The sequence below is a fragment of the Chlorocebus sabaeus genome, chromosome 23, assembly GCF_047675955.1.
Source record: "Chlorocebus sabaeus isolate Y175 chromosome 23, mChlSab1.0.hap1, whole genome shotgun sequence".
Taxonomy (NCBI): Eukaryota; Metazoa; Chordata; class Mammalia; order Primates; family Cercopithecidae; genus Chlorocebus; species Chlorocebus sabaeus.
The window spans coordinates 68,430,031-68,455,977 of record NC_132926.1 but is presented as its reverse complement, the minus strand read 5'-3'; the positions used below and the strand labels follow the sequence as shown (position 1 = coordinate 68,455,977).

The 25,947-nt window shown below is 33.9% G+C and overlaps 1 protein-coding gene across 3 annotated transcripts in view; it reads left to right on the top strand.

Moving 5' to 3' along the window:
• The window catches only part of YTHDC2 (YTH N6-methyladenosine RNA binding protein C2), an 85,692-nt gene that overhangs the window by 16,160 nt on the left and 43,585 nt on the right, over positions 1-25,947 (top strand). For all 3 annotated transcript variants that reach the window (XM_038008895.2, XM_008014165.3, XM_038008903.2), the window contains 13 exons: positions 3,007-3,173; positions 4,124-4,226; positions 5,450-5,606; positions 8,881-8,988; positions 10,756-10,904; positions 12,165-12,300; positions 17,922-18,048; positions 18,340-18,405; positions 22,894-23,072; positions 23,302-23,398; positions 23,479-23,566; positions 23,651-23,731; positions 25,757-25,839. In XM_038008895.2, coding sequence (XP_037864823.1) covers positions 3,007-3,173; positions 4,124-4,226; positions 5,450-5,606; positions 8,881-8,988; positions 10,756-10,904; positions 12,165-12,300; positions 17,922-18,048; positions 18,340-18,405; positions 22,894-23,072; positions 23,302-23,398; positions 23,479-23,566; positions 23,651-23,731; positions 25,757-25,839 — 1,541 coding nt within the window. The remainder of the gene's footprint in view (positions 1-3,006; positions 3,174-4,123; positions 4,227-5,449; positions 5,607-8,880; positions 8,989-10,755; positions 10,905-12,164; positions 12,301-17,921; positions 18,049-18,339; positions 18,406-22,893; positions 23,073-23,301; positions 23,399-23,478; positions 23,567-23,650; positions 23,732-25,756; positions 25,840-25,947) is intronic.

The following is a 25,947-nucleotide window of genomic DNA, read 5'->3' as shown; positions in this document are numbered from 1 at the left end:
TTGGGGCATGTTAAGAGTGGATTAATGGGCATTTTCTGTATTTATTTGTTTATAGGTGTGGTATCACTATGTTTCCCAGGCTGGAGTGCAGTGGCTATTCACAGAGTTGATTATAGCTCACTATAGCCTTGAACTCTTGGCCTCAAGGGATCCTCCTGCTTCTGCCTCCTAAGTAGCTGGAACTATCGGTGCATACCACCACACCTGGCTCTTTCTATAAATATTTTATTCTAATACTTTTATATTGTTTAAAAAATTCATCTGAAATTTATTTTATTGTATTATATCAGGTAGGAATTTTACTTTTTCTTCATGTTATTTCCAGTTCAGATATAACTTTTATTTAACAATCTGTCCTTCCCTCCAAACTCCCCGACCCGATTTAAGATGCTATTTTTGACCAAATACTAACTTTCTATAGTACCAGGGTCTATTGCTAAAATTTTTTTATGTATCTTTAATCTCATTATCTATTCCTGCATCAGGATTCTGCTTTTTGTTGTTTACAGTGTGAGCCTTATATTATTCTTCATTATCTTTTACCTTTTTTAGTGGTTGCTCTAGAGTTTGCAATATACATTCGTAACTAAACCAAGTCCACTTTCAAATAACACTATACCACATTACGGGTAGTGTGAGTACCTTAAATAAAAAAATAACCCTAATTCCTCCCTCCTGTCCCTTGTATCATTGCTGTCATTCATTTTACTTATATGTAACCATACATCAACATACATGTACACACATAAGATATATACATACATAATCAACTACATTGTTGCTATTATTATTTTGATCCAATTGTTAAGTGTTAGATCAGTTAAGAATACAAAAAATAAAAGTTAAAAAAAATTTAGTTTTTTATCTCTATTCCTTCCTTAGTGTTCTTTCATTATGAAGATTCAAGTTTCTGGCCTATGTTATTTTTCTTTCTCTGTAAAGAACTTACAAAAAACACTTCTTGCAAGGCTGTGGTCTACTGACAACAAATTCCCTTAATTTGTATTCATCTGATAAAGTCTTCATTTCTCCTTCATTTTTGAAAGATAATTTTGCAAGGTACAGAATTCTAGGATGGTGTTGTTGTTTTTGTTTTTTCTCCTCTCACCTCTTCTCTCCACTCTTTTCTTGCATAATATCTGAGGAAAACTTGGATGTAATTCTTACCTTTGCTCTTTGTAGGTAAGGGTTTTCCCCTGCTCTGGCTTCTTTTAGGATTTTTTAGAAGATATCATTGATTTTCTGTAGTTTGAAAATGATACACTTATCTTCTCTTTTAAAATATTTCTTGGTGGTACTTATGCATTTATGCTTCTGGATGCGGGGTTCCGACCTGCAGACCCTGACCCAGTGATGGATGAGAGACATATACTGGCACAGATGTTTTGCCTGTCAGTTAGGCTGAGGATCTGGGCCACTCACCAACACCAAGGAAGGTGCTGTAAAGAGCTGTAGCCGAGGCCCCATCAGCCAGCAAAGCTCACATTTATTCAGTATAGATTAAATGACAAAGATCTTGAGTAGACACCACTAGAGGGTAATTGACATTGCCGACCTCCCGAGTAGAGAGCAAATGCACGGGGATTGATTAAAAGTTGGTCTTAGGACCACATGAGTAAACAAGCTATTTAGATAAGCTCCTCTACATTCCTATGTATCTATGACCTCAGCTTTTAAGAGAATTCAGCTGCCTTCAGCCACTTTATGCAAACCCCCTTTCCAAGAGGGTTTGTGTTTATTTCCTATAATTTTACAATTTCTTTCACCATCCTGACCGAACTCCCACATCTGGAGGAACTAGTCAAGTTTAAAAAAAAAAAAATCCTAGGGGCTGACACATGCATGAAAAGATGTTTTCTTTTACTTACAGTTAAAAAAATAAAAATAAATTATATTTTTTAACTCTAAGATTGGCAGAAATTAAAAAATTGATGATACCAAGTATTTGTATGGGTGTTGGAAGGCAGCTCTTCTGCTTTGTTGCTTTGTTGGTAGGAGTATAAATTGTTTTGAGGAGCAATTTGATAATTTTTTCATCTAAATTAAACATTTGTGTACTCTTTGACTCAGCATTTTCACTACTAGTGATTTCACGGCTAGTACATATATCTTTCTAAAACTCTGTGGAGACAGGTGTTTACTGCAGTGTTGTTTATAATATCAAGCAACAACATCAATAACAAACCTAAAAAACTGGAAATTACTTAAATGTTTAATCATTTGTTAAGTTATAGCATATCCACGAGATGGAATATGTAGCCGTTAAAATGGGCTAGGTAGATCTGGTATGTTATGTGAAAACTGCAAATTACAGACATTAAGTACAATCATCTCTTTGCATGGATGAAAAACATGCTTATATATACAAATATTCTGGGTTGTGTAAACATTTTTTTTCTTGAATGAGTTCATAAGTAACAATAGTTACCTTTATGGAGAAGATATAAGGGCATTGGTGGTAGGGAGTAGGTAAGAATTTGATTTTTAAATCTTTCCAACCTGTTTGAATTTTATTTACAAAAAAGTATCTACAATCCTGGTTTATGGGCTATTTTTGTTTTTTTTTTTTTTATGCTTTTCATCATTTAAAAAATCCCAGTGGAATTTTTATTTTTATTTCATTGACTTTATGGAATAATCTGGGGAGAAGTTAACATTTTTACAGCATTGATTATCCCCATCCATGAATATGGCGTATTTCTTTATATATTCAGGTCTTCTTTTATGTTTTTCCAGTAACGTTTTATAATCTTCATGTAAACCTTAAATATTCCTGGATATATTTGATTTTAGATATTTTAGCTTTAGTTTCTATTGTGAGCAAGATCTTTTCAAATCACATTTTTTAGCGATTATTACTAGTTACATGAATGTTGTTGATTTTATGATTATATTTGGACTTGTTATAGAACTTCTTGAGTTCTAACGGTTTTTCAGTTGATTCACTTAGATTTTTTGTAGTATGTGATCATGTCATCTTATAGTATTTTAAAACTTTTGTTTCAGATTCCTCAGTTCCTTTTAGATGATTGCTTTAAAAATGGTATCCCCTGCCGTATATTTTGTACTCAACCAAGACGATTGGCAGCTATTGCTGTGGCTGAAAGAGTTGCCGCAGAGAGAAGGGAAAGGATTGGTCAAACAATTGGTTATCAAATCCGATTAGAAAGCAGGTAAAAACAGTTCTCATCTATCTTCTCTTTTATCATGTTTAAAAAAGACTATGTATATTTCATTAAAAATAGAGGATGTGTTAGTTGAAAAGTTAGATGATCATTTTGCTCCAAGTAAGTCTAAATCAGGATATTGAAGTCATGTCTAAATCTAGAGAAGTTTTGAATGAAGAGTTTGAAAAAGATTTGAACCATAGATAAAAATTCCATTTCATAGTTTCATGATCAGTTATTTTACTTATTTGAGCCTCAGTGTCCTCATCTGTAAAATGAGTCAAAGAAAAGCATCTAGAGTACAGGTTTGATGTGAGGTTTATAGTGAACGCTCAATAACTGTTAATGAGTGAATTTATTATCAGTAGTAGTATAAATTGAGCATCTTACATCCAAAAATCTGAAATCCATGATGCTCAAAAATCTAAAACTTTTTGAGTCCCAACGTGACACTCAAAGGAAATGCTCATTGGAGCATTCTGGATTTTTTATTTTCAGATTTGGGATGCTCAACTGGAGGTATTCTAAAATGTGGAAAAATCTGAAAGCTAAAACCCTTTCTGTCTCAAGCATTTTGAATAAGGGATACTCAGCCTGTAGTATTAGTAATGCCTTCTTGACAAGTAGTACTTTTTTTTTGTTCTCAGTAATGATACAAAATCTGATTCCATTTGTAACATACTTTATTCACAAGCAAAAAGTACTTAAGATTTTGTTTGTTTTTGGAGCAGCTTAGGTTCTTTAACAAAATACATCACTTAATACAAAAGGCTATTGTCAGGCAGTCTCACATAACTGCAAAACCATATAGCTTTACTAATAAACTGTACATACCAGTATAGTATTATATTAGTAATATTTATTAAAATGTGTACCAGGCCAGCATTTAATGTGATTATGTTTTAGTTACATGAAAGACTTGCAATTGTGCACTTTATTTTGCTTTTTTTAAAAAGGGTTTCTCCAAAGACACTTCTGACATTTTGTACTAATGGGGTATTGCTTCGTACATTGATGGCAGGAGATAGTACGTTGTCGACTGTGACACATGTTATCGTGGTAAGAATATTGGTGAATTTGTCATATGTAACTCAGATTGCTTAAAATTTAAATACATGTGCCATTTCAGGGTAGTCTCAAAAAATTTGAATACATAATTACATTTTTGGAATAGGGTGGAAAAGAACCAACTTATTCTTTTGAACAGGCTAAATGATCAAGTTATTTTTTGTCTATAATTATTAGAAATATTTTGTATTACAAAAATAATAAAACCATCTGGCTTTATTGGGGGAAAATAAAATAAGCAGGTAGTTTTAAAAAATGTGCTTTTCATATATGAAAATGATGCATGTATTTAGAGTTCTCAAAAAAATGGGAGTTTTCTTTTATCTCTTTACGTGGTCATTTGATCCCTTCATTAATATCATATATTTCCCAATGATAGGGATATACTTATAAACTCCATGGTTAAGCTGCTAAATTAACTAACTGCTGATGAACTAAGTTGATGAGTTTACCCCTTTATTAAGGAATTCTAACCTTTTATCTAGTTTGTGTCAGAAAAAAATTAGATTAAGTTTTATAAGCTTGGAATAAGCAGCTTTTAGAAACTTACCCAAACCAAAGGATGCACTTCATAAGCTCTGATGCTAAAAGAAACATATTTAAATAGATTTTTTATGTATTAAAAGCACCTTAAATTGGACTTATAATTTTTTGTAGTTTTATATTCTGTGGGAAAAAAGGGCAATATAGACAGCCCTCTGTATCTGTGGATTCCATGACTATGGATTCAAACAACCGCAGGTTGAAAACATTTGAAAAAATACTGTGTCTGTATTGAACATGTACAGACTTTTCTTGTCGTTATTCCCTGAAGAATGTAGTGTAACTGTTTACCTAGCTTTACACTGTACTAGGTAATATAAGTAGTCTAGAGATGATTTAAAGTATATGGAAGGATTTGCATAAGTTACGTGCAAATACTATGCCATTTTTTTTTATCAGGGACTTGAGCATCCATGAATTTTGGCATGGGGGAAGGCCCTGGAACCATTCACCCACAGATGCCAAGGGATAACTTTACTTTGTCATCTACATTTCATTGTTGATGTCTAATTATTTCTGAAGTTCCTGTAATACAAAATTTTCATGAATGTTGATTGGCCTTGTCCACATTTAATTTGAATTAGTGTGAAACCCAGTAGTGCCATTGTTTTAAAGACTTAGTCATCAATAATGTTTTAACTGTTCCATGGTTTTATTTCTCTTTACTACAGGATGAAGTGCATGAAAGGGATCGATTTAGTGATTTTTTACTTACAAAGTTAAGAGATTTGTTGCAAAAGCACCCAACTTTGAAACTAATTCTTTCTAGTGCTGCCTTGGATGTGAATCTCTTTATAAGATATTTTGGAAGTTGTCCAGTGATATATAGTAAGTTAAATTGTCAGATTTCTTATCTAATTTTTATGAAAGAACACTTTTGGACATTATTTATCCTAATAGAAACTGGGGAATGTTCTGAAGTAGAGGCCATCTATTACTGTTCCCCCTGAGATAGGCTTAATAGTACTTCTTTCTGATTTCAACTTCTCCTTTTCTATCAACAGCTCTTTGGTATTGTGTAGTGAGCCTAATTCTCTTACCTTAAAAGGAAATATGCTTTATTTTCACTTTGTGTTCTGTCTTAAATTGTCCTGTAACTATTTCCCTTTATTGGTAGATATCTTTAAAAAGTAGTCTATACTCCCATGTTTTACTTCACATTCACTTCTGAAAATGCTAAAACAACGTTTGCCCTTGTCCTTTATTAAAAACTGATTTTGCCACCAGTCTTTAAAAAAATGATAAATTCCTCTTCGAAAAATACAAAAATTAGGCCAGGCGCTGTGGCTCGTGCCTGTAATCCCAGCACTTTGGGAGGCCGAGGCAGGTGGATCGTAGGGTCAGGAGATCAAGACTATCCTGGCTAACATGGTGAAACCCCGTCTCTACTAAAAATACAAAAAATTAGCCAGGCGTGGTGGCGGGCGCCTGTAGTCCCAGCTACTTGGGAGGCTGAGGCAGAACAATGGTGTGAACCCAGGAGGCGGAGCTTGCAGTAAGCCGAGATTGTGCCACTGCACTCCAGCCTGGGCGACAGAGTGAGACTCTGTCTCAAAAAAAAAAAAAACAAAAAACGAAACTTGTGTTTACTTTTGTATGAAATAATATGAAAATATATAGAGAAAAAGTTCAGTTGCCCCATCTTTGTTTCATGTCCTAGTTTTCTGATTTATGGATGTTAACAGTGTTATATACATTCATTCTTACCTAATCCGTGCTCATACAAATGTATGCAAATAGATACATATTTATAATGTTTACAAAAATTGGTTTTATGGATTTATGATTTATGGATGTTAACTGTTATATATATTCATTCTTCATGCTCACAAAAATGTATGCAAATATATACACATTTATAACATTTACAAAAATTGGTTTTATAAAAATGAGCACATGGCTAATACATTATTTTCAATTTGCTTTATTATGAACAGTTTTCCAGTTTAGTAACTTTGTATCTAGTTCTTTATTTTAAGCAGCCGCATAATAAAGTATTTCATAATATTGATGTACTATGACTTATTTAACCATATCTTTATTTTTGGACATTCAAGTTTGTTCTAGATCCCCCGCCTTGCCCCTGCCAACAGTGTTACAATGAACATCCTTTTACGTATATCCTGATATACTGGATTTCTAGGGATAGATTTCTGAAAGTGAATTTGCTAAATAAGAGTATATCTATTTTTAATTTTAACAGCTTTTGCCACTTTACTTTTCAAAAGGCTGAAATGATTTACATTTCTGAAGTGTGTACGGCTATTTATTTGATTTTTTACCATTGTTGTTTGACATTAACCTAATTGCCAATCTAATATTCAAATTTTAGGCAAAAATCTTACTTAGCTTTTCTGTGGTATCTTTTATGGTTGGCGCTCGCTCTCTCTCTTTTTTTTTTTTTTTTTTGTGAAATGCTCAGATGCTGTAATTCGTTTGATAGCATTGCTGCTTCCTGAACCTCATTCTTCATTATATCCCATACTTTCTCAGTCTGCCCTGTGGGCTTCTCTTCTTTCACATGGTGCTTAAATAGTGGTATTCTCTAGAATTATTCCCTTGATCTGTTTCCTTTTTTTCCTGTTCGCTCCATCTTCCTTCCTTCCTTCCTTCCTTTCCCACTATTCCCACCGTCTTGTTTCCTGCCCTGTGCTATACTGTACTAGGTATTGGAGATGCATAGTTTCCCTGGAAGCTTTCATTCATGCCCTGGGCTTCTGTTTTTTTCTTTTACACTGATGACTTCTGAATCTTTATTTTCAGTTGTTCTCCAGAGCTCTGGGTTTCGATATTTCTAATATGATCCAAACTGAATACTTCATCTCTTCTGCGAAACCTGTTTCTCTTCTTGTGTTACCTGTCTTAATCATACTACCATTGACCTAATCACCTGAATCACAAACCTATAAGTTCTTAACTCCTCGTAATAATCTTGGGTGATCAGGGACATCAGATCTGTACATATGCTAATTGAAAGCTCATTTCTCATTTTACTTGCTTAAAACCAAACCCCATTTCAGCAAACCTGTTCTTTTCGGCTTTCTTTCTTACCTCAGAGAATGACATTATCATTCAGATTTGCAAGCCAGACGTCCAAGGACTATATTTGACACTTTCTTATTTTATTTTTTTTCCATATCCAATATAATGCTGAGTTCTATGGATTTTACCTCCTGACTAGCTCTAGAAATTGTCTGCTTCTTTTTGGTTTTCACTATTATTAATCTCATTCAGGTTAACCTGAACTAGTGCAGTAACTGCTACTCGGTTTGATGTAGCCATTCTGCTGTCTTTTAAATCCATTCACCATATTGCAGTCAGAGTGGTCTTCTCTGAAGTAGAATTCTGATGATGTCGAGCACCTTTCTGGGCTTAAATCTTTGAATGACCTTTATCTCACGATAAAAACATAAACCCTTAGTAAGACTTATATTTTCCTCTTACCTCATCTTGAACGATAAGGTAATCCACTCCCACCATTTTTCAAGTAAGTTGGCCTTTTAGTTCCTTGAAACACCTTTAGGTCCTTGAAACCCTTTTCCAGCACAGGGACTTTGCACATGCTGTTTTTCATCATCATTATACATTTTTTTTCTTTTTTCATATGGCTTTGTTGTTTTGTTTATCTTCTTGTTTCTCATTTTCTTAGTGAGGATACTTTTCTTGATGCGGTCAAATCCCCCCTGTTATATACTGTCATGGTGTCTTGTACTTGCATCTCATAGGACTCTTCACAACTCTGTATTTACATTTATATTCCGGATTTTTGGATTAATTTCTGTCTCTTCTGCTAGCTTGCCTCCAGGAACAGGAAATAGCTCTATTTTGTCTTACCATTTCTGCTTATAATACAGATGATATCAATGCCAGACACATGATAAGTGGATAGTAAACACTAGAGGGAAAAACCCAAGCACATGAACAGTTGTCTAATAGTTGTTTGTAAGTCAAAGTTATAGTTAAAGGACAATATTATAGGAGTCACTTGAACTATGAAATCGCTTTTGGATATTATACTCAGGTTTATTAACTTGGTATTCTCATGTTTTTATGTGCATTTTCTTTAAGATGCAAGTTGAGTAATTTTTTAAAAATTATTTAGTACAGGGAAGACCATTTGAAGTAAAAGAAATGTTTCTGGAAGATATTTTAAGAACAACTGGATATACAAACAAAGAAATGTTAAAATACAAAAAGGAAAAACAGCAAGGTAAATTTTTTAATAAAAGAAATTACTGTTGATAATGACTTTGGAGTACCCCATGGACACTTGAAAGTGTTTTTCTCTTGTGTATAATTGTTTAACATTATATTAGAATATTGTCCCAAATATACCTTTGCTTTCCGATTTGTGCCCAGAAGTTATACTCTATGGAGAGGAACTGAAAGTGGATGCCAGAGTTGAGGAGGTGTCTGTATCCAAAGATTCAGCCACCTTTTAAGGAGATGGAAGAGTATATGCTGGCTGCCCACAGCATATCTCATAGTGAAGGACTGGGAAGTGAATGGGAGGGAGTGAAAAAAGTAGTATGTGAGTAATAAACTCAACTTTGATAAGATGTTGAGTTTTCCAAATCTTGATGATGTTATGGGATTTCATTGATTTACTTTGAATTTAGCATTATTTGCCTGTTAATACATCTCTTGTAATGACTTATATTTCAGCTGTTGAATTAGGGTTCAGATTTCTTTTTCTTAATTTTAACTTCATTATTCATCATAGAAGACTTGGCTTCAAGCTTTGATACCTTGTTTATTCTGTATGCCCTTGGACAAAAATCTGAACTCCTTTGGATTCTCCCCTTGAAAAATGTAATCAGCAATGCTGATTTCACTGGGCAGTACTGAATTACTGATATATAAGTTGTAAAACTCCTAGATCTTGAAACTTAAAAAAAAACAATTAAAAAAAAATTTTTTTAGAGACGGAGTCTTGTTCTATCACTCAGGCTAGAGTGCAGTGGTGCAATCAAGGCTCACTGCAACCTCTACCTCCTAGTCTCAAGGGATCCTCCCATCTCAGCCTCTTGAGATGTAGACCACTGTGCCCAGCTAATTTTTTAGATATTTTGTAGAGATGCAGTCTTGTTATATTGGCCAGGCTGATCTTGAACTCCTGGCCTCAAGCAATCCTCTTGCCTCAGCCTCCTAAAGTGGAATTACAGGCATGAGCCACCATGTCCAGCTGAAACATTTGAAAGTGAAAATTATATATAATTGTATCTAAAAAAGCTGGCACGGTGGTAGAAGTTCAACAAATGGTTTTCTACAAACTGCTGTATGAATTTTGGTCATTGATTTAAACAATAGTTATAACATGGATAAAAATACTCTTAATTCTGGACTTACTTAGAAGTAAACTTATTAGTAGGATTTGGAACAATAGATGAATACATGAATGTATAAGCCCGTTTTCACAATGGTGTAAAGATACTACGCGAGACTGGGTAATTTATAAAGAAAAGAGGTTTAATTGACTCACAGTTCTGCATGGCTGAGGAGGCCTCGGGAAACTTACAGTCATGATGGAAGGCAAAGGGAAAGCAAGGACCTTCTTTACATGGCAGCAAGAGAGAGAAGTGCAAGCAGGGGAAATGCCAGATACTTATAAAACCATCAGATCTCATGAGAACTCACTCACTATCATGAGATCAGCATGGGGGAAACCGCCCCCATGATCCAGTTACCTCCCACCAGGTCTTTCCCTCAACACCTGGGGATTATAATTCAAGATGAGATTTGGGTGGAGACACAGAGCCTAACCATATCAATGAAGTTTTCAAGCAGTTTCATGTATCTTTGTGTTTCAGCATAACACATTTTTTATTGAATATTCTTAATATGTTTTTTAAAAGTAACTACAGAATACGGCCAACTTTTAAGAGATACCAGATTCACATAATTTATTTAAACAAAGGAATACATTTCAAAAAGGAAAAGATTTGTCTACATATTCTTTCTTTGATAATTAATTTAGAAGAGAAACAACAAACCACACTTACAGAATGGTACTCAGCTCAAGAAAATACTTTCAAGCCTGAATCTCAGAGGCAGAGAACTGTTCCAAATGTGACTGACGAGTATGACTTACTGGATGATGGTGGTGATGCTGTCTTCAGTCAGCTGGTATGATCGCCCTGGTTTCCCACTGATATTTTGTGTGAAAATTGTGTAGGTTAAAGATCATTTTATGAGATTATACTTTTTTTTTTTTTGAGACAGAGTCTCACTCTGTCGCCCAGGCTGGAGTGCAGTGGCGTGATCTCTGCTCACTGCAAGCTCCGCCTCCCGGGTTCACGCCATTCTCCTGCCTCAACCTCCCGAGTTGCTGGGACTACAGGTGCCCGCCACCATGCCTGACTAATTTTTTGTATTTTTAGTAGAGACGGGATTTCACCTTGTTTAGCCAGGATGGTCTCGTGATCCTGACCTTGTGATCCACCTGCTTTGGCCTCCCAAAGTTCTGGGATTATAGGCATGAGCCACCGTGCCTGGCCAAGAGATTATAATTTTTTACTGCATAATTGAATGGTAATTCTCTTAGTTTATTTTAGACTACAACCAATTTTTCAGAGCAACTTTCTACTCTTTAAAAAGGTAATTTACCCTTTTTTTGAGCATGTGACAGTATATAATGCAGATATGCTTGCAGTTTTCTACCAGTGTTTAAAGTTGTAATGTATCCAAATGAACTAAACATGAATTTTTAAAAGTACTTTTAAGGAATATTTTAAAATTGATAATAAAAATTGTTATTTAACATCTTTATGGATATGCACACTAAATATACTATATATATTATGATATATATCCTATATGCTTATAGGATTATAACATGCTATATGTAAAAACATATAGTGTAGACTTATTTGGGTCATGAAACAGCATTTTGACCCTGTGTATTTGTGGTTCTTAAAACTGGCTGTACATTCTGTCACCTGAGGAGCTTTTAAAGCCCTGTGGAATCTGACACCCTGCCAACAAGAGATTCTGATGCACTTGCTCTGGGGTGGGACCTGGCATCAGTATTAAAAAGCTCCGGGTGCTACTTCCCTTGATGTGCAGTTGGGAAAGAGAACTACTGAGGTGTATGTGCATTTAACAGTATCATATTGGAAGCACAATTAACATTGTGACTGGATCATAGTCGTTTGTTGACAAACTCATTCTCAGATAAAAGCTAAGTATAACGACAAGATACCGTGTTGTGAGTGATAATGTTTGTGATGAAATGAGAAATTTTTTTATGTCAAAGCCTTTGCTATATAGTGTCATAGGATTAGTAGTCCTTATGGCCATTGTGGTCATCTTATGTTCTTTGCAAGCAAATGTTCATAAATTGTTAGGTAATTTGTGATAATTTATGATTTTTACTGTTTTTTGTAGACTGAAAAAGATGTGAATTGCCTTGAACCATGGTTAATAAAGGAAATGGATGCTTGTCTTTCTGATATATGGCTACATAAAGATATTGATGCCTTTGCTCAGGTCTTTCATCTCATTTTAACTGAAAATGTTAGTGGTAAGTTTATTTTAATTTTAAAAATTTACCCTTGCAGTTATTTATGGTGGAAGTATAGTTTAATTCAAAATGTATGTACTACCAATAATTACACAACCAAAAATTTTATTTTTTAGGAGTATTTATTTTATTTCAAATGCACAAATCAGGATCTTCTTACTAGCATAGCATAGTAGAAATAAATACTGTGTTAAATCAGAGATTCTTAAGCTCATGTCTCCATTGTAGTTTGAAGAGCTATGTGATTACATGACAATTATGTGCAAAAATGCTTTTATGTGTATGTGTTATGCATATACTCTTGTCTTTCCCTTCCTTGGAAAGGATTTAGGTGTCAAGTATTTATTCTTTCACCTAAACCCCTCAGCATTATTATTGTAATTATTATTGATTACTTTCTTCTTGAAATATTTTACTCAGTTAACTTCTGGTATTTCATACTTGGCTTATTTTCTTCTTATTTCCCTGGCTCTGACTTCTTGGTTTTCTTGGCAAGATCTTTTTCTTTTTTTCTGACCTGTAAATATGAAATTTCCTAGGTCTCAATCCTTAAGACCTTAATTCTATTTATACTTACTCCTTGAGGGGATCTCAAATAGTCATTGCTTTAAATATCTATTTAAATGACCCCTAAATTTACATTTCCAGACCTCACCTACCCCCTGACTTAAATATACCTGATCACTTGTTATCTCCAGTTGGATGTCTGTTAGGTGAATAAAATTGGATATGCCTCAAACAACTTCTGATCCCCTCCCTACATACCTTACTCTCAACCTGCACTTTTCATGTGTTTCCCTTTTCAGTAAATGGTCACTATCATTCACCTAGTTGCTAAGGCAGCAAAGCATACAGAAAGTCTGCTGTCACATTGCACATATGACATTAGCAAACATTAGTAAACATTAGCAAATCCTGTTTACTTTGCATTCTAAAATAAATCTGGAATATGACCACATTTCATTTCCCCTACTGTACATTTCACTCCCCTAGTCCAAGCCAGCCTCTCTTCTGGACTATTACAGTAGCCCATTAACCATTTCTGTTTTTATGTTACTGCAGTCTGTTCTCCACAGAAAAATAAGATTGATCCTTTCATAAAGGAAATTGGATCATTCCACTTGCCTGTTCTCAACTCTCCCAGGCTTCCAGTTACACTGTGGATGAAAGTCAAAGTCCTTTCCATGATTAGGCCTCTGGCTGCTTTCTTGATCTTATCTTCTGCCACTCTCCTCCTTGTTCACTGTGCCTAGACACACTTGTGTCCTTGATATTCTTCATGTTTGCCAACACATCCCCTTCTGTGAGATTTTGTTTTGTTGTTTCCTATGCCTAGAAAACTGCCTCCACCAGTAATCACACGGCCCAATGCCTACTTATTTAGGTCTCTGCTTACATACTGCCTTCTCAGAGAGGTCTTTTCTGATCGCCTTACTAAAATTGTTTCTCACTATATCTCCTTACCCTGCTTTATTAATCTTTATTGTACTTTCATTACCTGTCATGTGTTTTTTATTTTTCATTACCTATTTCATCTACTAGAATGAAAACTACATGAGGGCAGAAACTTTGTCAGTTTTTCTTATCTCTGTATCACCAGAGGTTCATCGTTTATTAAGTGCTGAAAAATCTTTGTTGAATAATGATATTATTATTATTATTGTTATTTTTGAGACAGAGTCTCCCTGTATACCAGGCTGGAGTGCAGTGGTGCAATCTTGACTCACTGCAACCTTCGCCTCCCCCGTTCAAGTGATTCTCCTGGCTCAGCCTCCTGAGTAGCTGGGACTACAGGTGTGCGTCACCTCGCCCAGCTAATTTTTTTGTATTTTTAATAGAGATGGGGTTTCACCATGTTGGCCAGGATGGTCTTGATCTCTTGACTTTTTGATCTGCCTGCCTCGGCCTCCCAAAGTGCTGGAATTACAGGCAGGAGCCACCGCACCCAGCCGAATAATGATATTACTTTTAAACATCTTTACCACATGATAATCTGTTGGAACATGTTTAGTGACAGGAAGTTCACTGCCTTTCTTTTGAATTGTTTCAGGAGTTAACTTTTTAGTATGTTGATATGAAATCTAACTACATGACATTTGCCTTTTTTCTGCTTCTGGAGTGATCACATGTATTTATACCTGACAGACTTCCAGGTATACGAAGATGGTTATTCTTTTTCCTTTAAATTTTTTGTTTTTTGGGCTGACTATACGTATTACTTCAACTATTCTTTACTGTAAAGAATATGATATCTGGTCCTCTCCTTCTCTGGTCCATCTTCTCTGGATATGTTCTGTTTTATCCCTTTTAAAAAGCATAGTATCCAGTTCTGAGTGTTAATCTCTTAGTAACCATCTTAGCCTAAAACCTTCTACTCTTTACTTACATTAATCCAGCCAACCCCATTGTCTTATTGATTCATATTGTTTTTGAAATTTTTAGTTTTTTTTTTAAACCTATGATTTTATTATATTAAATTTTTTAATCATCATGTACTTGTTTTGACTCTTGAGCTTTAGACATTCTGTTTATTCATTATAAATTTTATCTTAAAGTTAGATTTGGCCCATTGTTTCTGTTTAACAATTTAAAAAAAATTCTAATTGTTATCTATTACATGAATAAGCTTTCTCTGTTTATTAATTTGAGGTGCCTGGGTCAATTATCAAGCATGTGGTATGCTACAAGGGACTTTAGGTCAATATTTGGGTATGGTTGTTCAAGCAGTTATAATCCTACACATCTTCTAGTCTAACTTCTTAAAAAATAAATGAGTATTTTTTGACTTTCTTTATTCTCTTTGTAAATGTATGTTGGCTCCTAGTGATTTGCTTTTTAAAGTTCATTGTTTTGTTTTGTTTTGAAACAGAGTCTCATTCTGTCACCCAGGGTGGAGTGCAGTGGTGCGATTGTGGCTCACTGCAGCCTTGACTTCGGGGCCCAGGTGATTCTCCCACCTCAGCTTCCAGAGTTTTGGATTTAGATATTTCTAATATGCCCCAAACTGAATACTTCATCTCATCTGCAAAACCTGTATCTCTTTTGTTGAAGAGCTGGCCAGGCTGGTTTTGAACTTCCGGGCTCAAGCGACCTGCCCAACTTTGCCTCCCAAAGTGCTGGGATTACAGACGTGAGCCACTGTGCCTGGCCCTCATTATTGATTTTTTGAAAAATAATTGATCTCCATTTTTAAAAGTAACTTTTTGGATTTGAAAGTGTAGATATTTGTTCGTCTTCAGTTTTCTGGCATTCTTTCTTTTTCCATTATTTAAAAAATATTTACTCTGAAGAGTTTAGCAATCTTACTTGAAAGTTAAGGAATTTAAATTCGGAAAACAGTGGCTTTAAAATATTTATGATGCATTTTAAGTACTTAAGTATTATCCTTAGCTTTCTTCCTGATATTTCTTTAGTGAATACTAGACTATTAATTTGATAATGGTCATCCTATGTAGGCTCAGGTCTCTCTTCTGCTCTTATGTACAGTTTGTACATTTCCTAGAGTCCTGTATTCTAATGTCTTAAGCCATGTGAGGAAAACTAAAATGTTATAGTAGCTCAATCATTCACTCCTCATCTTTTTATTTCATTTCTGAAATCTCAACCCTTGATTTCAACCAGAACTGAAAATATGTCATATGATTTAGGAAACTCTGGGCTTCATAGATTTCTTCTTAGTACCATCATTTTCCCTATGATTGTGTAGAAGCAGATAATAATCAGTTAAGACTTGACATTCTCTGTCATACTTACTGTACTAGTCATCTATTCCTATATTACAAATGATTCTAACACTTAGAAGCCTGAAACATTTATTACCTCACATAGTTTCTGAGAGTCAAGAATCTGGGAGTGGTTTAGCTGAGTGGTCTGGTTCCAAGTCTCTCATGAGGTTGCGGTTAAACTGTTGGTAGGGGCTGCATTAATCTGAAGGTTTGTTGGGGCTGGAGGGTCTGCTTTCCAGAAGCCTCACTTACATAGCTTTTGGCAAAGGGCCTCAGTTTGTTGCTGGCTGTTGGCAGAATAGCCGTGAGTTCTTGTCAGCTGTCCTTCTCAGTAGGGCTGCCTTATTCTTCCTGTGTGGCTTCTCTGAGCGTGATTCAAGAGAGAAAGTAAAAGAGCAGGCAGGAAGTTGTGGTTACTTTTTATGACCTAGTCTCCAGAGTTGCACATCACCTCTTTCATGTTTTTCTGTTTGTTAGAATGAGTCACTTAGTCCAATTTATAGTCAGGGAGAAGGGAATTAGGCTCCACCTCTTGAAGGGAGGAGTGTTAAAAATGTTTTAAATGTTTCACATTTATTCATACCCTTGTGCTCAAAATACAGTTTGATACATTCTCCAAGGCCATGGATTGAATATTCAGTTGAAGAAGTAATTTTCATACAGTGAGTACAGATAAAAATAATCTTTTAAAATGCCTGACCATCCCTGATTTATTGAATCTGAGTCTTGGAGTAAGGTATGGCTATCTGTGCTTTTAAAAATACAAAGCGGAAACAACGATAACAACAAACCCATCCCAAAGAACAAATCCCAAAGCAAAATAAAAATACATGCCATTATATATTTGTCCAAATCCATAGAATGCACAAAACCAAGAGTGAATCCTAATGTGAACTATGGACTTTGGTTGATGTGTCAGTATAGGTTCATCAGTTGTAACGAATGTTCCACTCTGGTGGGGGATGTTGATAATGGGGGCGGCTATGCATGTGTGAAGGCAAGGGACATAAGGGGTATACTTGTATTTTCCTCTCAGTTTTGCTGTGAACATAAAACTTGTTCTAAAAAAAAGTCTTAAAAAGCCTGAGGCAATTTTCTTGTCTCTGCCCCACTTTAAAAGAACACTGATTTGTATTGATAATGGATACCATGTTTCAGAGTGTTTATTGAATAGAAGATAATTGGGTATACATACTGTGTATCAAAGATTAAAATTTTCCTTTTGTAGTTATCTTGAATTTTACTATGGAGGGTTTTTTTCATGAAATCTTTCTGAAATTACCAATTTTGTAATTTAAGCAAATTAGTGCTAAGCAATTATATTGAATTGCTTGAGAAATATATTCTAGGAAGAAACTTCAATAGAACTTTAATTATTTTTCTAATGTAAGGGTTTTATGAGAAATAAACTTTCTGTCAGTGTTAATCCCATTAAGCATCTTACAAAATAGCCTGTAATGGGGGATTAAAAGCAAAGTAAAATAACAACAAAACATTGTCTCAAATTTTGCGTTTGAGGCTTTTAAGTATTCATTACCAGTTACTGATGAAAATTAACTTTTAAATTATTTAATTATATCTTGTCATTTGGTGAACAAATAGCTTTCCTTTTCTGTTGAAATCATGTAGATGAGCTTAAAACAGTTTAACCATGATCTTTCTTTCTCCTACCTTCCAACCGACAGTCTTTATTCTGTTTACACTAGACGTATCATAACAGATTGCTGTAGATCATCTAAGTTAAGTGTTACATAGTGCTGTCATTATGTAGTTAAGGAGCAAGTCTCAGGCTAATTATCCTGACACTCAATTCTGCTATTTCAAATTTTTTAAACAGTGAAAATGGTTTTAAGTAGTTTGGAAATTTAAGTTGTATTTATCTTTTCCTTTTTTTAGTTGATTACAGACATAGTGAAACCAGTGCAACAGCTCTGATGGTTGCCGCAGGACGTGGCTTTGCAAGTCAAGTAGAACAGTTAATCAGTATGGGAGCCAATGTCCATAGTAAAGCATCAAATGGCTGGTAATTTTAAACTACGTTGATTCTTCATATACCTTTGTATAGCTACACATATCTTTTTTGATTTCTTATGTTTGTCTTTATATTAAAAACTATTGTGTAATAATTGCTGGTGAATTTCTGTTTTAATGGGTTAATAATTTTGAATGACTTGTTTTTTTAACTACAATTTATCTTATTTTTTATTTAAAAAGTTTTTTGAAAAGATAGGGTCTTGATGTTGCCCAGGCTGGTCATGAACCAGTTTTACAATTTTGATGACATCTTTTTTATATATCCTTTGAATTTTGGCAGGATGGCATTGGATTGGGCTAAACACTTTGGGCAGACTGAAATTGTGGATCTTCTAGAATCTTACAGGTAAAACTTTATACTATTTTAAATTAATTCTACCTTCTTTAAAAGAGCTTCACCATATAAATTATGGACTATACAAATGTAGACCATTTATAGTCTTTTATCCAGAGATTTTTTTTGTAATTCTAAGGAAATTTTCTGTCTGATCTACCATGGTATATTAAATTTTATTTTAAGAAATCAGAAGAGGGATTTCCAGTTAAACATGGTAGATACGACATAAGTATTTATCTCTGCATTTTCTCAAACCTTTTACATTTCCCAAAACCTCACTAAAATGACAATGAAGCAATATAAAGAAATTTAAAAGGTATAAACCAAATTCAAAGAGAATGGAAGAGGACAGGGCAACTGATAGAAGATGTTAATTTTGGGATGATAGATAGCTAATTGATTGACTTAGAAGAACTAAGAAAACTCACAGTGCCGTAGAGAAACACTCATTTTAGCTTTGGAACTCAGAGACTCATTCAGTGGCCTTTGAGTGAAGCAGTAAAAGAAAATTCATTATCAAAGAGAAAACTTATAATACAAACCTATAGTAAAAGATATTGCATTCATGAAATAAAAACAGTGTGCTATCAAAAAGGAACAGAACACAAATCTTTGTTCAGATTTTGTCTTCATGAGACCTACCCAAATTTGCCCTATTATATTACAGTCTAACCCCCGCCCGCACTGTCCATCCTCTTTAACCTATTCTACGATTCTTTTTTCTCCACAAGCCCTACCACCCTCTAATACACTATATAATTTACTTGTTCACTGTTTTATTGGTTTATTATCTATCTCTTCTCCCTACTAGAATGTAGTAAGCTTATTGTCTGCTTGTTCAAGAACAGCAGCTAGATGTAGTAGATATGCAGTGAATATTTGTGAATGAATGAATAAATAAGAAAGAATTCTTATAAATTAAAAATATGATAGCAGAAAAAAGAGTTACAAGATAAAGTTTAGAAAATTGCTTACAGAGTAGGAAAATTGTAGAAAAAAGATAAGAAAATTTGCTTCCTATGTACTCCTTATTTAGGAAACTGTTAGAGAATGTGCTTCACAAAAAAGAAGTGAAAACAAAGACAAAAAATGGGGGAAAAAAAAAAACAGGTAGGTACAGCACAGGCGATAGGTGAAAGGAATGCTCAGGATGCTGGTAGAGAGGATTGTTTTGATGACACCAGTGTCTAGTAGGCCTAATCGCATAGGAACAGAAGATGTGGGGCTCTAGAGGGAGGTCTCTGTGGGGTAAAAATTTACCTGGCATTTTCAATCATATTAAAAAGCTTTATGAATCTGTTAGATAATTTGGGAAGAATTACTATCAGATCACAGAAAACTAAGCAAATAAAAATTAGACAGTTGTTACTCTAGGAAAAACAAAAAGTTAAGAAAGGAGGTATAATCATAGTATATTATTAGGCTAAGCAGTGAATGTTTACCCAGTCATAGTAAAGTAAAGGCTGAATGAAGATTTAACAAAAATTGTAGGAACTGGTGTGGGTGGAAAGTGTAGGGAAGTGGAAGTGGTAACCTCATTTTTCATTAGTTGGAGGTTCACAGATAATGACTACGTTGTTAAAACAATAAATAGCAGAAAATGCGTGTTGCTTAGAAATATGACAGCAAGTGCTAAAATGGCTAAAACAGTAGAATAGTTCTAAGCAGTGTGACTAGGAGTTTTTGTTATAACTTCTATAAAACCATTTATTAACACTATGTATATGTATTGCTTTGATGTAACAAAAAAAAAAAATCACAAGGGAATCCTGTAAAACCAATCAACTGTCTTTTGGATGGAGATTTTAGGTAACTTTAGATTAGATATTTAAACAAATTATAAAGCTTTCAGATTAGATATTTAAAGAAAATTTTGAATATATAATATATTTTATAATACATTGATAGCTTCTGTTTTCAACCTTTAGAGACTCAAAAAGGAAAACAATGGAGCCTGAAGTTAAAATATATTAAAATATCTGTTATTCAAGAACATATAAAATGTTTTATTTTACCTGGGTTTTTGTACTTAATTTTATAGATGTGGAACTGGAAATGTAGTCTCAGACATTAGAAGAAGTAAATGTTTGAAATTACTTGTGACATTGAGTCTCAAAATTCTTGATAGGTTTAAATGCTATTTCTGATATGGTAGGTTTAGATGTCATTTCAATAATAGCATCCAGAACTTGCAGTCCTTTTATTGTTAACACTTTGAATGTTCCAGACATTCTTATGGTGTTAAGTAAAACTCACTAGATACTACAGGTTACCAGGTAAAGCGTTTATCTGGATAATATTTTAATTGTCCTGGCTAACTGGGCTTTCTTTTTATTTGATAGATCATGATATTATCAATTATAAATTTCAGGTATTTAAAGTTAAATATATTATTATGTTTACTGGATTATTGATAATTTATATCCAAAGGTTATAGCTTTAAATAGAATATAATGTCTTCTTCATTTATGTGTTAAAAATTAAAAAACAATAAACTTATAGTGTTTTAAAGTAGATCTTAAAATTTACAAGAGCTGAGAACACATGGACACAGGGAGGGGAACATCACACACCAGGGCCTCTTGGGGAGTTGGGGAAAGGGGAAGGATAGCATTAGGAGAAATACCTAATGTAGATGACGGGTTGATGGGTGCAGCAAACCACCATGGCACATGTATACCTATGTAACAAACCTGCACGTTCTGCACATGTATCCCAGAGCTTAAAGTATAATAAAAAATTTACAAGAGTCAATTATTAAGTTGTAGAAGTTTAATTTTCCCATTGAAAAAAGTCTTATGTTATTTTTCTGCTAAATTCTTTTTTTTTTTTTTTTTTTTTTTTCCCCCCCGAGACGGAGTCTCGCTCTGTTGCCCAGGCTGGGGTGCAGTGGCCGGATCTCAGCTCACTGCAAGCTCCGCCTCCCAGGTTCACGCCATTCTCCTGCCTCAGCCTCCCACGTAGCTGGGACTACAGGCGCCCACCACTTCGCCCGGCTAATTTTTTGTATTTTTTTAGTGGAGACGGGGTTTCACTGTGTTAGCCAGGATGGTCTCGATCTCCTGACCTCGTGATCCGCCCGTCTCGGCCTCTCAAAGTGCTGGGATTACAGGCTTGAGCCACCGCGCCCGGTCTCTGCTAAATTCTTTAAGAGAGATTGGATTTAGTTAAACTTCCTAGAAATTCTGTTGATAATTACTAGTGATAGCAATAGTTTACATTTTTACATGTAAGATGAAGAAGCAAGGCATTTATTTCAGTAATTTATATTGATTCTTGCTTTTGGAAAATAGCATAATCAGCCTGCTGTTAGCATAGAATTTTCTAACAGTCATGTTAAGTTGGTGCCTATTGAGTTTTTAAAAATGTGAACTATATATCAGAATATTGTTTATAATAGTAAACAATTAGACACAACCTATTAAGAAAATATAAATGATAGCTGAAAGTTTGTCGTTTTTAACAGTTTTATTGAGATATAATTAATATACCATGTAATTCACCCGTTTGGGTGCACAATTTGATGGTTTTTCATATATTCACAGACTTATGCAATCATCACCACAATCAATTTTAGAACAGTTTCATCACCACAAAAAGAAACTTGTACCCATTAGGTATCTCTCCCTGTTCCCCCCCAACTCTCTTAAGCCTCCTCCAGCTCTAGACCAACCACTAATATACTTCTAGTTTCTATAGATTTGTCTGTTGTGGACATTCTATATAAATGGAATCATGTGATACGTGGTTTTTGTGATTGGCTTTTTTCAGTTAGCATAAAATATCCATGTTGTAGCATTCTTTTTATGACTGATACATATTCTATGGATATACCAAAGTTTGTTTGTATATTCGTCAATTGATGAACACTCAGGTTGTTTCCACTTTCTGACTATGAATAATACTGGTATGAATATTTGTGTACAAATTTTTATATGGATATGTTTTTTTCATTTCTTTTATATATACACCTAGGAGTGGAATTGCTGGGTCATGTGGTAACTCTATGTTTAACCTTTTGAAGAACTGCCACATTGTTTTCCAAAGCAGCTTTACCATTTTACATTTCCATCAGCAATGCATGAGGGTGTAAATTTCTCCACACCCTCTCCAACACTTGTCTCCAACACTTGTGACAACACTTGTCTGTCTTTTTGATTGTAGTCATCCTAGTGGGTGTGAAGTGGTATTTCATTGTGGTTTTGATTTGCATTTCCCTGACAGCTAATGATGTTGAACATCTTTTTATGTGCTTATAGGCCATTTGTATATTTTCTTTGGAGAAATACCTTCAGATTGTGTTTTTCTAAAAGCATTCATTGCCAAATTTTACTTTGAATAATGTGCTTGAAATCAAAATCATATTATAGCTTGGACATTAAGTGTCACTTACCTTAGCTTCCTTAGGGAATATTAGAAATTTGAAGGACCTAAGGATTACTCTTTTTAATAGAAATTGACTTCGTCTGTTTTTTTTTTTTTTTTTTTTTTTTTTAGTGCTTCACTGGAATTTGGAAATCTGGATGAAAGTTCTCTGGTTCAAACAAATGGAAGTGACCTCAGTGCTGAAGACAGAGAGCTCCTGAAAGCTTATCATCATAGTTTCGATGATGAAAAAGTAGACTTGGATTTGATCATGCATCTTCTATACAATATCTGCCATAGTTGTGATGCTGGTAAATAAGTGTTGTCTAAAAGAACTGGAGCAAAATATGTACTTCAAGAATTAATATTTTAAGTGTACAAATTTTTATATAATTGCACTGATAGTAATAAGCAAATAATCTCATGTCATCTTATGATAGTTTACCAGTACATGAAAATGTGATACAGATTTTTATAATTCTGTTGATTGCATCTGATTTCACAGTGAGATTTAATATTAAAAAGTCATTCTTCCCCAAGGTGCAGTACTAATTTTTCTGCCTGGATATGATGAAATTGTTGGACTGAGAGATCGCATCCTGTTTGATGACAAGCGGTTTGCTGACAGTACACATAGGTAAGGGCTAAAGCCTTATGTCTGTTGCTTAAAATAACAGACAGGTCCTAGAGTATATTTTCTCTTTTCGTTGTCAACAGATATCAAGTTTTTATGCTTCATTCAAACATGCAAACATCTGATCAAAAGAAAGTGTTAAAAAACCCACCTGCAGGTGTTCGAAAAATAGTAAGCTTCATAAAATCTCCTTTTTAACATTTTTATTAGTTTTTTCTGTTTTTATATTAACTTTAAAGTAATATCTTGTTGCAGATCCTTTCCACCAATATTGCTGAAACCAGCATCACAGTCAATGATGTTGTCTTTGTTATTGATTCTGGTAAGGTGAAAGAGGTATGTATGGGTAAGTTGTAGTTTTACTTAAGTGGAGAAGATTAAGTTCTACTTCAACAAATGCTTTTATTTATTATTTAGTTATTTTTCTTTTAATTTTACCACTACTCAAGACAGTTTGGACCAGCACGTGCTTTTATAAGCAGAATTTAAGAAAAATGTCTGGTTCTAGATAAATTTAACATACTAAATATTGATTTTACTAAATATTCTGCCTTAAATAATTCAGCATATAGAATCAATTTTTGTTATTTTAACTAAGTATACAAAAATGTTTCTCTGCCTACCAAATACTAGGAAGAAAATAAAGGGTTTGGTTAGTTACAGTGAAAATGTCACACAGTATGAGAATTTGATTACATATTTTTTATGTTTTCCTTCTACATATGGACATGGATTATGTCCTTGTTCACTATTAAATCTTTAGTGCCTCACCTATAGCAGGTGTTCAAAAGATACTCAGCTCAAGTGAACCATGCTGAAAGAAAGCAGAGAAATAGATAAACCATGAGATAACCAGCAGCTAAATTGGACTTAACACTTGCTTTTGTAAAAAAAGTTTCACTGGAACTCAGCTACGTCTGCTTTTACCTTTTCTCTATGGCTGCTGCTTTCACACTGCAAGGCAGATTGGAGTATTTGTAACAGAGACCCTCTCAAAGCCTAAAATATTTACTATTTGGCTCTTTTCAAAAAGTTTGCCAAGCTTTGATATAAAAAAAAGGACTTTTATTTCCTTTTAGTACGGGAATGCCCAGCAATTGTCCATGTTCCTAACTTTTGGTAGATAACATTTGCTGAAAAAATGAAAGTGGGAAAGATGATTGATTTTTCAAGGGAAGAGATATTATTCATGTGTGGAAAGCAAATTATGTCTAAATTTAGTGAATATAAATCATCATTTTTAATGTGAAAAAATTAATTGCCTTATAATGTTTTCAATGTAATTTGAAGGAATATTTTATAGAAAATAAAATTTTATTATAAAAATTGGCCATATGCATTATAATTGAATGCTCTAAAGATGCGATAAATTTTATTTTTATATAATCGTACATTTTACTTAAAAATCTTAATGGTGAGCCAACGAAAATTCAGATTTTATTGCCCTAAAATTACCTAAAGTGGATAAAGTGGGTTTTGAATATTTTAGAAAGTTCCTTTAGGTGTTATTTATTTATTAAGTAACTGAAATTTAAACATGGGTAGTGTCAAAAGTTATTTAACATACAAAATTGACAAATGTAATGTTATATTAAAAACTAAATAAGAAGCTTGTTTCCTAAAAATTTTAAAAACTATTATGCAAACATTTTTATTTGCTCTCTGCAGTTATTTTATGAAAGGGAAAGTATAAGTACCGAGTGACTGAAATATATGTTCTAGTTAGGCTTGTATTTCTTTTTAAAGTATTTCTCTACAATAAATTTTCACTATAGGTTATTTGAAGAAGTATGTGGATAATAATGGTTCTTTTTTACTTTCTTCATTGTAAAATTCAGGAAAGGCTAACTTTGTTAGTAGCTCAACAGGAGGTAAAGTGGAAGTGTTTAAAAATATTTCTCTTTGGGGTAAGGTTATTGATTGTTATTCTTACTCCGCAAGGTTAGGTCCCTGAAAAGTATTTCAGAAAATGTCTTTCCTTGATCTCTTATTCTTCACAATGATGCAAATCTGATAGAAAATGACCTCAAGGGAATAGGTCAGTTCTCTCCAATCTTGACGTCTTATGAGAGCTGGCTGCCATTATCCAACTGTGACAGAGAGCAACAGATAGCTCAGCAGAGCACAGAATGGGAAAGTTATTACAGCTTTTCTGAGTTTAGTTTTTAAATCCTTTTTTCTTAGTGTGTTTATAATCAGAAAATCAGGGTTTATTAAAAATCAGTATTGCTGTTTTAATTATTTAATCAAGAGAGGACCTTGAATTAAACTTGGCATGTTAAAATATGTTGATAACATTTCTTGCTATTACCTTTTAAATACCTTTTATATTCTAACATAAAGATGGTTTAAATATTACAGAAATCCTTTGATGCTCTGAATTTTGTTACAATGTTAAAAATGGTGTGGATTTCCAAAGCTAGTGCCATACAGCGGAAAGGCAGGTAATGTATATTTAATGTATATTCATTCAATTGCCTGTAAAATGGAAACATTTTTATATGTATTACACATTTATCACATATTCCACTTTTGATAAAATAATAGTTTTC